Source organism: Macaca thibetana, chromosome 8, assembly GCF_024542745.1.
Source record: "Macaca thibetana thibetana isolate TM-01 chromosome 8, ASM2454274v1, whole genome shotgun sequence".
NCBI classification, from domain to species: domain Eukaryota; kingdom Metazoa; phylum Chordata; class Mammalia; order Primates; family Cercopithecidae; genus Macaca; species Macaca thibetana.
The window spans coordinates 125786343-125799671 of record NC_065585.1 but is presented as its reverse complement, the minus strand read 5'-3'; the positions used below and the strand labels follow the sequence as shown (position 1 = coordinate 125799671).

The window sequence follows — 13329 nt, the reverse complement described above, 5'->3', positions numbered from 1 at the left end:
AAGGGCTATTTCCCAAAGTCTAACATGTGGATTGGAAAAATAAGGAATATTCATCTGAAACCATATTGTGTTTGTGTTTGGACGTCACTAAACACTCTGCCAAACTTTGGCTGGGTGTGGTGGCTCATGCCTGTAATCTCAGCACTTTGGGGGGACGAAGTGGGAGGATCACCAGACGTCAGGAGTTCAAGACCAGCCGGGCCAACATGACAAAACTCCATCGCTACTAAAAATACAAAAATTAGCTGGGTGTGGTGGTGCATGCCTGTAATACCAGCTACTCGGGAAGTTGAAGCATGAGAATCACTTGAACCTGGGAGGCAGAGGTTGCAGTGAGCTGAGATTGTGTCACTGCATTCCAGCCTGGGTGACAGAGCAAGACTCCATCTCAAACAACAACAACAACAGCAACAACACCCCAAAACACTGCCAAATTTTAACTGGCCATTTTATTTTATTTCGTTAGCCTCACAGTGAAAATAAGAAAATAAGCACAGGGATGCTTACGATTTCCCCAGGACCATTCAGCCTCTGGGCATATCCTCTGGGAATACCTCCCAGATCTCCTGAACCTCTTTCCTTATTGCCTGGTTAATCCTTTCTTACTGTATTAGGTTGAACTATAAGAAATGGCAGATGTTTGAACATTTCAGACTTAGAAAAATCGCAATTTCATTGTTTCAAGTTAATGCGTATTGGTTAACTAGGAAGAACACACCTGAAATCATTATAACCATTTATACTACAATGAATGCCAAAAAAAAAAAAAAAAGGTTCAAAATATACTGTTTGTGGCTTACTTGACGAGACAACAAATTGGCAACAAGCTGTTTTTATATCAGTGCTGCCTCCCATGATAATACATTAATGTGTGCCATTTAAAATATATTTACAAAATTTCTAACACATCATCAACACATGGAATCTCATGGTTTTGCCATCAGCTAATCTTCATGATGCCTGTAGAAGAGAAATTATGTCTACTTTTTACTAAAGGAAGCAAAAATAGTGAAGCAAAGTAACTTTCCTAAGAAAAGACTCTACGTTCAAAATTTATACAACATCCAATCACTTCTTACCACCTCTATTGCTACTGTCTGGCCCAAGGTACCATTGGAAGATTCCAATTTTTGCAAACCAGTCTCGCTCGATCACCCAGGCTGAAGTACAGTGGCACGATCTCGGCTCACTGCAAGCTCCGCCTCCTGCGTTCACACCATTCTCCTGCCTCAGCCTCCTGAGTAGCTGGGACTACAGGTCCAGCCACCACGCCCAGCTAATTTTTTTTGTATTTTTAGAAGAGGCAGGGTTTCACCGTGTTAGCCAAAATGGTCTCGATCTGCTGACCTCGTGATCCGCCTGCCTCGGCCAGAATATTTTTTTAGAATTACAATGAGACAACATTCTATACTGAACCTTTCCTGGGCAAACCGGGATATTTGGTCGTCCAACAGCAAAGCTTTACATAATCTGTGAGCATTCATCTCCCCAGCATACCTCCTTTCCCATCATTTTTGCCTGCTCTGGCCACATATGCCTCTTTGGCATTCTTGAAACACCCTGAAATACACAGACTTCTCAGGGCGATTGCGCTTGCTGTTCTCGCTACCTGGAATGCACTTTTGAAAATCTCTGTGGTTTGCTCCATGACATCCTTCAGGTCTTTGGTCAGGTATTCCCTTCGCAGAGATACCTTCCCTGACTACTACGTATAAAATAAAAACTGTTCCCCGTTGTCTTAGTCCATTCTCATGTTATAAATTTACCCAGTAAAGAACTACCTGAGACTGGGTAATTTATAAAGGAAAGAGGTTTAATTGACTCACAGTTTGCCATGACTGGGGAGGCCCCAGGAAACTTAGAATCATGGTGGAAGGGGAAGCAAACACATCCTTCTTCACATGATGGCAGGAAGGAGAAGTGCCGAGCAAAAGGGGGAAAAGCCCCTTATAAAACCATCAGATCTGGGGAGAACTCACTATCACGAAAACAGCAGCATGGAGGTAGCTGCCCCCATGATTCAGTTACCTTCCACCGGGTCCGTCCCACAACATGTGGGATTATGAGAACTACAATTCAAGATGAGATTTGGGTGGAGACACAGGCAAACAACATCACCCAGACACTCCATATCTTTATTACAATGGGTTAAGTTTCTCCTTAGCACTTATCATCAAATATAATGAAATATTATAATATATGTGTTTATTATCTACCCACTCCAACCACCATCTACAATGTAAGTGCCAAGTGGCGAGGGGTTACATCTATTATATATACTGCCCTAATGCTGGGTGGATAGTTAGGTACTGTACTAGTTTCTTGAGCCTGCCATAACAAACTACCATAAACTGAGTGGCCTAAAGCAAGAGGAGGTTATTATCTCACAGTTCTGGAGGATACAAGTCCAAAATCAAGAAGAGCAGGGCCACGCTTCCTTCAAAGTCTACAGGAGAAAATCCTTTCTGGCCTCTTCTAGCATTTAGTGGTTGCCAGCAATTCTTGACATCCTTTGACTTGTGACAGTATCACTCCATTCTCCGATACCATCTTCACGTGGCTGTCTTTCCTCTGTGTGTCTCTGTGTCTAAATTTCCCTCCTCATATAAGGACATCAGTCATTGGATTAGGGTCTGCCCTAATCCAGTATGACCTCATCTTAACTTAGTTACTACAAAGACCCTATTTGCAAGTGAGATCACATTCACAGGTAATAAAAGTTAGGAATGAACATATTTTGGGGGGCACAACTGAACCTAGCACAGGTACTCAACAAAATATCTATTGAATAGATGAGAAGAAAACTTGTAAACCTAAATTAGGATTGTAGAACTTCCCAGGATCTGTTATTGTAATTTCACAGTTGCTTATCGCAGATCAAATTATTTTGTGTTTGTTGTTATGTCTTTATCAGATTCCCTCCTTCTTCACCCTTCCAACAACAACAAAAATAACTAAGAACTCTTAATGAACTATGCTTTTCATAAAGTTTTTTGTGATTTGCAAATACGTCATGTTGATATGTGATAGCTTATTTTGGTTTTAAAAAAGATATTTGGATTTATAAAATCCCAAAAGAAAATATATAACTGAAAATATAATACCTAAGATATTTAAAGTTGGCTGTCTCAGTGGGCCAAGGTCATTACCATAGCTATCTCATAATAAGGTTTTAGTTTGACTCATGTTTTCAGTTGGCAATAAATATATTTTTTGAGCAAAATTATAATAGCTATGTTGCTTTTTAAATTCGTACCCTGGTGTCTTTAACTATGTAATTTTAAAATTTATCACAAAACTCAAGAAGCAAAAAGGAAAACAATAAATGCCCTTATGCAAATAGAGATTTCTTAAACATAATCAATCAACTGCATAGTCACAGACATAAAATCATAAAGTATTTTTCATGTTACAGAAAATAAGAAACAAAAACATTTTATTATAAGGAAGCAAAAAAAAATAAAGATGGAAAACAAAATATTTTTTAAAAACATATAAAGAGATTTTAGAAATAGCCTTATTCCCTGAGGCTAGAACATGCACACAAAACATAATTAAAGGAAGTGACATCATTCAGTCAAATATCATCAACACTAGAGGAAACGAGGCTCAGAGAAGGAAAATTGTTTGCCTAAAGAAATAAAAGAGACTTTCACTAACTATATTTACACTAGTCTGGGAAATCAGTGTAATGATATGACATAAATACCATTTATTTGTGACTCTAACTCAAATTGTTCTTCTGACTGAAAATAGCCAATGTATTTAATGGATTACTGATTAGGATATTTCCTTGATAAATGAAACTGCTAAGGATCAGAAATAAAAATGATGTCCTCTTTTTTTTTATGTGATAGGAAATAAATCTTCATTATTTTAATCCACTCCCAGTTCATATTCAGGAGTCAAAAATGAAAAGTCATGAAATGTCTGTATCTTTTAGACTTTGCTTTAATGCTATTTGTTGAAATTTTTTTTTATTTGGTTCGAGTTTTCTTATGCATTTGTGGGATCAAGTACTTTATTTCAGAAGTGAATATATTAGCTTAAAAACTTAGAGCTTAGCCAGGTGTGGTGGCTGACGTCTGTAATCCCAGCACTTTGGGAGGCCGAGGAGGGCAGATCACTTGGGTCAGGAGTTCGAGACCAGCATGGCCAACATAGCGAAACCCAGTCTACTAAAAATACAAAGAAATTAGCCAAGTGTGGGGGCACACACCTTTAATCCCAGCTATTCTGTTGGCTGAGGCATGAGAATCGCTTGAACCTGGGAGGCAGAGGTTGCAGTGAGCCAAGATCACACCACTGCACTGGGTGACAGAGTGAGACTCCGTCTCAAAAAACAAACAAATGACAACAACAAAAAACACTTAGAGCTTAAAAAAAATTTTTTTATTCCAGTGTTTGATTCTGGCTGTTGCATAAATGAAAGTATGTTTTGAAAATGCTCTGGGTAGCCAGGCACAGTAGCTCATGCCTGTAATCCCAGCACCTTGGGAGGCCGAGGCGGGTGGATCATGAGGTCAGGAGATCCAGACCATCCTGGTGAACATGGTGAAACCCCATCTCTACTAAAAATACAAAAAAATTAGCTGGGCATGGTGGCGGGCGCCTGTAGTCCCAGCTACTCGGGAGCCTGAGGCAGGAGAATGGCGTAAACCCGGGAGGCGAAGCTTGCAGTGAGCCGAGATCGTGCCACTGCACTCCAGCCTGGGCAACAAAGCAAGAATCCATCTCAAAAAATAAACAAATAAATAAATAAAAGAAAATGCTCTGGGTGATGCACCTATATATCATATAATTTTACCTACGCACACTGTATGTATAAATGTGTATGTATGTACATAAAATTATTACAATAATTATGTATATATTATAGATATTATATATAATTATATAAGGTATATAAATGTTGCTTAGCATTAGATTTAGTACAAAATAAAGGGCTAATGAAATTTTTTTGACAGGCCTCTGTTTCTTGATATCCAGAAATGTTCATCTCATTGCCATTAAGATAATTCAATAATCAAATCAAAAAGGCACCCCCTAGTCTGGCAGCATATAAACAATAAAGTATTTCAAAATGTAATTATATATATTTAGAAAGTCATTATATTACTTTGATTAGCTTTAGAATAATTCCTGAGACTATCTTAAGTTCTCTAAAATTTCCCATTTTCCTCATTTGTAATTCTAGCCAACATTCTCTGTAATATTGAAGAAATGCTAGGTATTAAGAATTTGTTTCAAGACTCTGGTCTCCATCATTCATGATAGTAAACCACTATTTATTCTGCACATCTGGCTTATGATAAAGTTGTATCAAATTATTCTGTTCATTTATTGCACAATTAGTTGTATTTCTTTTATAATATTTTTGCTTTAGGCAGTTTGGAGACTTTTAATTATTATAAAATTAAAATTGTTCTCAAATGGCTGTTCTTTAGTGGACTATATTATTTGACATAAATTATTTTAATGCTATAAATTCTAATTCCTTCCCCACTACATTTAAAAAAATATTTAATTAATTACACTGCATTAAATTTAAAGATGAAGATATTTAATTAATTACACTGCATTAAAGCATTAAATTTAAAGATGAAGACATTAAATTTGTAAATGAAAAGTTCTACAGATAATATGTAATTTTAAAAAACAATTACAAAACAGAAGTACATTAGTAGAATGTAAACATTTCAAAATTGGTATGTTTTAAATGAGCCATTATAATAGGATACATAAAATAAACAATAAGGAAGGAAAAAGTTATTGAAGGAAGTATGTTTAATAAGTTAACATTCACAAATGGACTATAACCTAAGTCAGTGAGTTAAAAATTTACCCATAAACACAAGCTTAGAGACTCCTTTTAAGCTATTTCCTTCCAAATTTTTTCCTCTTTCTGAAAATGGAATATAACTGTGCTTTTGCATTTTTCTTAAGAATCCATACTCACTGAAAGCCTTACAAAGCTAAATATATTTGATCCCCCAAGAAATGCAATAAAGAAAAATGTTTCTGAAGTTTTTACTTCTGAAGTGAAAATTGTCATATAGTCCATTTTATTTTTAATTTTTTATACTGAAACTGCAAACCTATCATTTACATCAAACTCCCATCGAATTCATTCAAAATGTAAAGGAAATAGAAAAGATACATAATTCTAAATCTCTTCTCCAAGTTGTAGAAGCAGACTTCTTGCTAGTCAACCTGACTTCTTGCAAAAGCTAGTGGTTGTTACTTGAGTTTTGGTTACTATCACACCTGTGAAATAAATTAGCATTATTACAAGCATGTCAAAAATGCAGAGACATTAAATAACTTGCCTAAAGTCAGAAATGAGTCAGAGACCCAGCTCAGCCTCCGTCCAGACACTCTGCTTCCCAGGATCCTCTGACTGCATTCAGAATTTGTCATTATTTCTCCATTATTTGATTAGAAATAGGGACAATGTTGATTCTGGCTTCAATCCAGAAACAAACATGTGGACACTGGTTTAACTGAAAGAAAACTAAAAGAGGAGATTCAAGGACAAATTCCAATACTCTGATATTTTTCTTTTTTCCCCATTTGTATGACTTTTTGTGAAAGATCTAATAATATATCTTTATAAACATATATATATATTTTAAAACTTATTATTATGTTCAGAGAATTTTTGTACTTTAACATCAATACTGTTCCGTTGAAGATTAAGTAAAACCAAAGTCCAGCTGAAACTTTGCTTTGTATTAAGGATAATAACATTTTACCCATAAATATATGAATTAATATGTCATCTCAACTAAAATATGGAAATAAGCCAAATTTTTCCTAGTTATGAAAAATGAGGCAGGTTAATAATTGCCAAGGTGACATGGTCAGTTTATTTGCTCTCTAAGAAAAACAAAAGTATTCCCTGAGGTGCAAAATTGTGAAATTTAACTGGAAGCATCAATTATACTCTGGACAAGGTGTTCCTTTTGTTTTAAAATCCTCTAGAAGATTTTCTAAAGTGTAATAGGCAACTGTTAGCTCCATTAATCATATTGTATAACAGTTTCATACTGGAAATCCGAGTTCCTCATTTCTTCTTTCCCTCTGATGTAACTCAAGCAGTTGTTTGCCGTTTGTCCTGTGGTCCCTATTTATTCACTCAGATTCCAGTAAAATACCAAAGTTTTGTTTTCTTTCTGTTCTTTGTTATCTACTGGACTTGAGCACTGATGATGTTTGGTCTTCCCGTTAAACATCTTCCTGTCCTTCATGTGGACATTTTGAAAATTATTAAGGGAAACGTAATCCTGTTGATTTACTGGAAAGAAGAAGAAGAAGAAGAAAAAGCCAATTAGGCTGAAGTGATTTGCACACACACACAAGTGGAAATGATACATTCATAATTGTAGAGAATTCAAGCTGCTAATGTTAAATTTCAAAAGCAAAAATATGGGATTATTTGGCTAATTCGATAATTACCTCTGTGGTAAAATGACATATTTTGAAATACAAACTTACCTTTCCTTCTCGTATGCCTTTAGCTTTCTCCCCATTCAAGCAATAATTTAGCCTTGTGTTTATTTCCTCACTGGAGGGACATAATACTAACAGCAGCTAACATGTGGTATACTCATAATGTGATAAAAATGGTAATTATATCAACTCACTCAGCCATACAGCCCTATGAGTAGGTACTGTTAATGATCTCCATTTCACAAATGAGGAAACTGAGGTACAGAGGTTTAAGTGAATTGCATGAGGTCACACAGCTATCAAGAGGTGTAGCTGGGCTCAAAGGCAATCCTGCTCAGAATCTGTGCTCTTCTCTACTAAAGGTAGACTATGCTGTCTTTCGGAAACTGGGCTGGCATCATTGCCTCAGGAGAAACTCGCAAAAGCTCATCAGACAGTAAGGACTACTCTAGGGCCAATATTTTGTGGAGGAATTCCAAAAGCCAAATTTTCTTGGAGTAACATTACTCCATGGATGTACTGCTATAACATGGTGGAAGAAGTATCACCAAGAAAGGTCAAAATTATGGACCGGTGCAGTGGCTCACGCCTGTAATCCCAACACTTTGGGAGGCTGCGGCAGGTAGATCACCTGAGGTCAGGAGTTTGAGACCAGCTTGGCCAACATGGCAAAACCCCATGTATTTTTAGTTTCTACTAAAAATACAAAAATTATCCAGGTGTGGTGGTGGGCGTCTGTGGTACCAGCTACACGGGAGACTGAGGCAGGAGAATTACTTGAACTCAAGAGGCGGAGGTTGCAGTGAGCCGAGGTCATGCCACTGCACTCCAACCTGGGTGACAGAGAAAGACCCTGTCTAAAAAAAAAAAAGAAAGAAAGAAAAGAAAAAGTTGTAACCTTGCACAATTGCACCACAGCTATGAAATGAGAATGAGACCTGAGATCACTGGCTGAAAGAAGTACAAGAAAAGAATGATATAATAGGACCACAGGTACAGTCCCATCACGATCAGGCTGATGAGGCTCCCAAACAGATTAAATGGACACTGTCAATTTTTTTTTTCCCCTTCTCCTTTTGGAAGACCTTATTCAGAGAACTCTTCAATTAATACATCAGTTACAGCACAATTTTCATCCAGACCCTCTAGACCCTGTATTGTGCCTGCCGGATTGAACACCTGTCTACTACTTGATACTTGACCCAGTCCCCGTGGGAAGGTTTAAATCCAGATCTCCCCACCTCCAGTCCACTCCAGCTTGCAGCGAGGAACATGTCTGCTTAAGGCTGCATGAGGAACTAGACTCAGACAACTAATCTTGTATCCTTGACTGTATTCTACTAGCATAAATTTCTGGTGGTTATTTTTTCCAAACTTGACTCCTAGTTCAGGAGGCACATTTTTATGGGAGTTATAAAACTCCATGCTCTGATGACAATAACATTTTAAACTTCAAATGTGCCTTTTATTAAAATATTTAGAATGGAGTGTGTTGTAGGTATCAACGAAAGGGGCTGTTAAGAACAGTCTTCATTCCACACAACTAGCAGAGCCTCCTCAGGTGGAGGTAATCAAATTCTTCCTAAAATGTTGGTTTCAATGTGATCTCAGGCAGAGTCCTGAAAAACTAGAAAATTTATTTGCACATAATATAGGTCTCAGAAATTTCTATGGAGAAGCATTTTAAAATTAATAAAACTAAACCAATTTTACTAGCGAGTTAACCTAAATATTACCATTGTTGATGTAACTAGCAGAAAGTTTAAATTAATAGATGCTCAAGAAATAGTTCCACATTCACATACACTTTCTGGGAAAGATTCTGACAATATGAATCAGAAAAATAAGGGTAAAGGTGGATAAAGAGAAAGACGAAGAAAAGGAACCAAGAAAAAGTGAGGTGCTTTGTAATGTGTCAACTTGGGTAAGCTGAACTAGACTTCCCAGAATTCCTTTTGCCTGATGTTTTCCGTTAGGAGCAGTTGGCGGGCAGAAAGGAAGTGGCAGCCATCTTCGTAGCTCCTTCATGCTGTCACGTATCTCGTTGGCTTTAGGATAGTGGCTAAGCCTCCAGCTGTTTCACTTCCCTATCGATATAATTTGGAGCCTCCTTTAGCACATAACAAATGGTCTGGCTTCTGCAGGACACCCACATCAACCAGGGTCAGAGGCAACAAGAACTGACACAGGTTTCAGTCCGTCCTCATAGATTCCAGCTCCTGCTTCTGTTTCGTTCATCTGCGCTCTCACTTAACTGCGATTCGTACTTCAAGCTCCAACATCATCTGTGGAGACAGCTTCCTTTCAAAGAGTACTTAACCAGCTCCCACAGTTGTATTAAGTCAAATTCTTTATTATCCTACAAGCTCTGCTTCTCTGATTGAACTCTGCCTGTAACTGAGGCTCCTGGACAGGAAAGCTGAATGCCACAGAAGGAATTTTCTCACTGTACCATTGTTTCTTCCTTCCCAGAGCCCTCTGTTCTTTTGCTCATATCTGGACTGCTCTCCCTCTAGGCCTGCTACATTCGGCATGTAAAAAGTACTACTGATAGACATTTGGCAGATACCCCCAAATGCGTAGCTTCAGGTTCCACACAACCTGTGTCCTCCCCTGCATACCAGTTAAGATAAAATGAAATGCTTATTCACTACTCATCTTTTCAGAGGTTTCTCACCTATGTGTATTTTTTCCCCTCTGATTATCAAACTAATTTTAAATGGGTTCCCTAGCAGGAAAAGAGCAAAAGATGTTTTCTTATTTATTTTTTCTACCACAAAAAATAAAAAGTATTCTTGCTAAGGAATATGTTTGTTTTTCTTTCTGTGTATATGCAAGGACTGTGGACTGGCATTTATTTTATGCTTCTCAATAATAGCATCTTTTTTATTAAAGAAGAATCTCCCCAGAAGGTCACATGTCATTTAAAAAACAATTTCAACCAAATACACGTTGAATTGTAATAGAAAACAGATTTTTTACTCGTAACACATGAAGAAGAAATTTAGCTATATTGTATAAAAATATGTGGGGAAAAAGAAAACAAGAGCTCGTGTTAAGTAAAACCACTTTTTAAAATATGCCTTTAGGAACACGGAAGATGGAAGGTATCACAAGATACCTGCTTTCATTCTACTTCTCAGTGATGATGTATCTGCTTTTTTTTTTTTTTTGTTGACGAATTTGCAATGCATCTTTTCATCCTGATGCCTAAATCCAGTCTTTATATGTGCCTCTTCAGTTTTTAGACTCTTAAAATATTATCTATTCATGAAGTATTCAACTAATTGGAAAATGCGTGATTCCTACCACTATGACAATGTCTGAAAGTAGAATCCTCAGGGTTGCAAGCTATTCTGACAAAACTTCTGAACTCTAGCAGAAAATGTAAAAATATACATTTGACAAAATATATTTGCCCATTTGAATTTAAATTTTCTCTTTTTTTAACTCAGTTTTTATTTCTTAGAAAAAGGAAGACAATCTAAATATAATTCCCTGAGATACAGTTTCCTCCTTTCACTTGGAAATAACTGTACATTAGGTTGAGAGGCAAAAAAATTCATTGTCTAAAATTACACACACTTTCTGATTAATTTGTTGGCCCACATTTTGTTCATCATACACACCTTATTTTTTGCATGTGCATTTGGGACAATAACCTGGCATATGAAACCTTTAAAATTTATATTTAAAAATTTATACTTGCGGCCGGGCGCGGCGGCTCAAGCCTGTAATCCCAGCACTTTGGGAAGCCAAGACGGGTGGATCACGAGGTCAGGAGATCGAGACCATCCTGGCTAACACGGTGAAACCCAGTTTCTACTAAAAAATACAAAAAAAAAAAAAATCTAGCCGGGCGAGGTGGCGGGCGCCTATAGTCCCAGCTACTCCGGAGGCTGAGGCAGGAGAATGGCGTGAACCCGGGAGGCGGAGCTTGCAGTGAGCTGAGATCCGGCCACTGTACTCCAGCCTGGGCGACAGAGCGAGACTCCGTCTCAAAAAAAAAAAAAAAAAAAAAAAAAAAAAAAAAAAAATTTATACTTGCACTTGGATGACTTTGCCAATAACTAGAACTCCCTCAAAAACAAAGGCTAGGTACCTGACTCCCATAGGCATGACCAAGAGTACACCACAAAATGATTCCTCTAAGACTGAAATGTTTTTTCCTGCTTCCCCCTCAGAGAGACATTGTGGAAAAATTCTAGAACTTTTAGAATAGACATTGTGTGCCTGACTCCAGCAATCAAAGATTGTGAAATATTGAAGCCCCATTTAAGAGTCATACACTCATACTAGTTTTATTTGTTGTTGTTGTTTATAATCTAAAGAAATGAACTTCAGCCATCTAGACCAAAAATAATTGGATTTGTTGGAGGGATACTGACTGAAGTAAGTAATAGAATCAATGACAGACTGATACAAGCCAAGGGAAGGCAGTATAATAAGGACAGCTCCAAAAATCTCTCAAAGATGTGTTCTTGGATTTATTCTGTAGTATGCAGCCCTTAAAATGTTTTAGTTTCAGTGGAATTTTGGCCTCTGTGTCTTTCCATACAAATCTCATATCCCTAAGGGGGAGAATCCAATTAGCCCAGTCATCTGTATTTCTTTTTTCTTTTCCTTCTTTTTTTTTTCTTTTTTTTTTGAGACAGAGTCTTGCTCTGTTGCCAGGCTGGAGTGCAGTGGTGCAATCTCAGCTCACCGCAACCTCCGCCTCCTGGGTTTCAGCAATTTTCTTTCCTTAGCCTCCCGAGTAGCTGGGACTCGGGCACGCACCACCATAACCAGCTAATTTTTGTATTTTTAGTAGAGACGGGGTATCACCATGTTGGCCAGGATGGTCGTGATCTGCCCACCTCGGCCTACTAAAGTGCTGGGATTACAGGCATGAGTCACTACGCCCAGCCATCTGTATTTCAGTGTACACCTAGATATGTGGCACCCATACACTGAGGCCACAGCTTTACTCTCTGGCCCACAAATTCTTGTCAATGTGGCTGCTGGGGGATCTGTTGTGAGCAAGAAAAACTCCATAGTATGTGCCATTCTCATACTACAAAATTAGGAAATTTCAAGATAAATGAAAGGGGGGGATCTGTCCAGTTTAATGGAAGGTTGCCTGGTTCAATAAAGATGCTTGGCAAGCCTAAGATTTCATCTCCAATGACTCTTTCACCAATGAATTAGCCATATTACATGTACCCTTTTCCACTGCTGTGATGTATATTGTTGTTACCTTTTTATTTGCCTATTCTCATTTCTATGCACCCTCTCTGAATGAAATAAGTCTTAATTAGCCACCAGCCCTTCTCCTAGCCCATCCACCAAGGCTAGATGTTCTCCTATGCATTTACTTCTCTTATATCACACATCACTGTATTGTGTACTGGAGCTTCTCTTTTCATTCCAGGGAGATCAAGGCTTGTTTTTTCTTATTTCAACAGCCGCAGCACCCAGCATATGCACACCACACAATAGAAGCTCGGAAACATTTATTATGCATGGAATGATAATATCGCCTATTTGTAGTAGCATATAATGTAAATATCCAAAATTGGTAACTTGATTAAACTTGATAACTTACATGAAGTGCTTATGACAATGCCTGATAGAAAATATGCAACAAATGTTCATTTCCTTCTGTCTTGACACAACATCATGACTGTTTAATTCATTCTGTAAAGAAGAAGGCAGCAGGCTGGCTGTGGTGGCATACACCTGTAATCCCAGCACTTTAGGAGGCCAAGGCGAGCAGATCACTTGAGGTCAGGAGTTCAAGACCAGCCTGGCCAACATGGTGAAATCTCATCTCCACTAAAAATACAAAAACAGCCAGCCGTGGTGGCGGGTGCCGGTATTGGGAGGCTGAGGCAG

At 37.9% G+C, this 13329-nt stretch overlaps 1 protein-coding gene across 1 annotated transcript in view; it reads right to left on the bottom strand.

The window, feature by feature from the left end:
* FGL1 (fibrinogen like 1) overlaps positions 1-13329 on the bottom strand; it is a 54366-nt gene that overhangs the window by 33733 nt on the left and 7304 nt on the right. Inside the window, exon 2 of the mRNA XM_050802147.1 lies at positions 6330-7297. Within this exon, the coding sequence (XP_050658104.1) occupies positions 6330-6420 (91 nt within the window). The 5' untranslated portion in view covers positions 6421-7297. The remainder of the gene's footprint in view (positions 1-6329; positions 7298-13329) is intronic.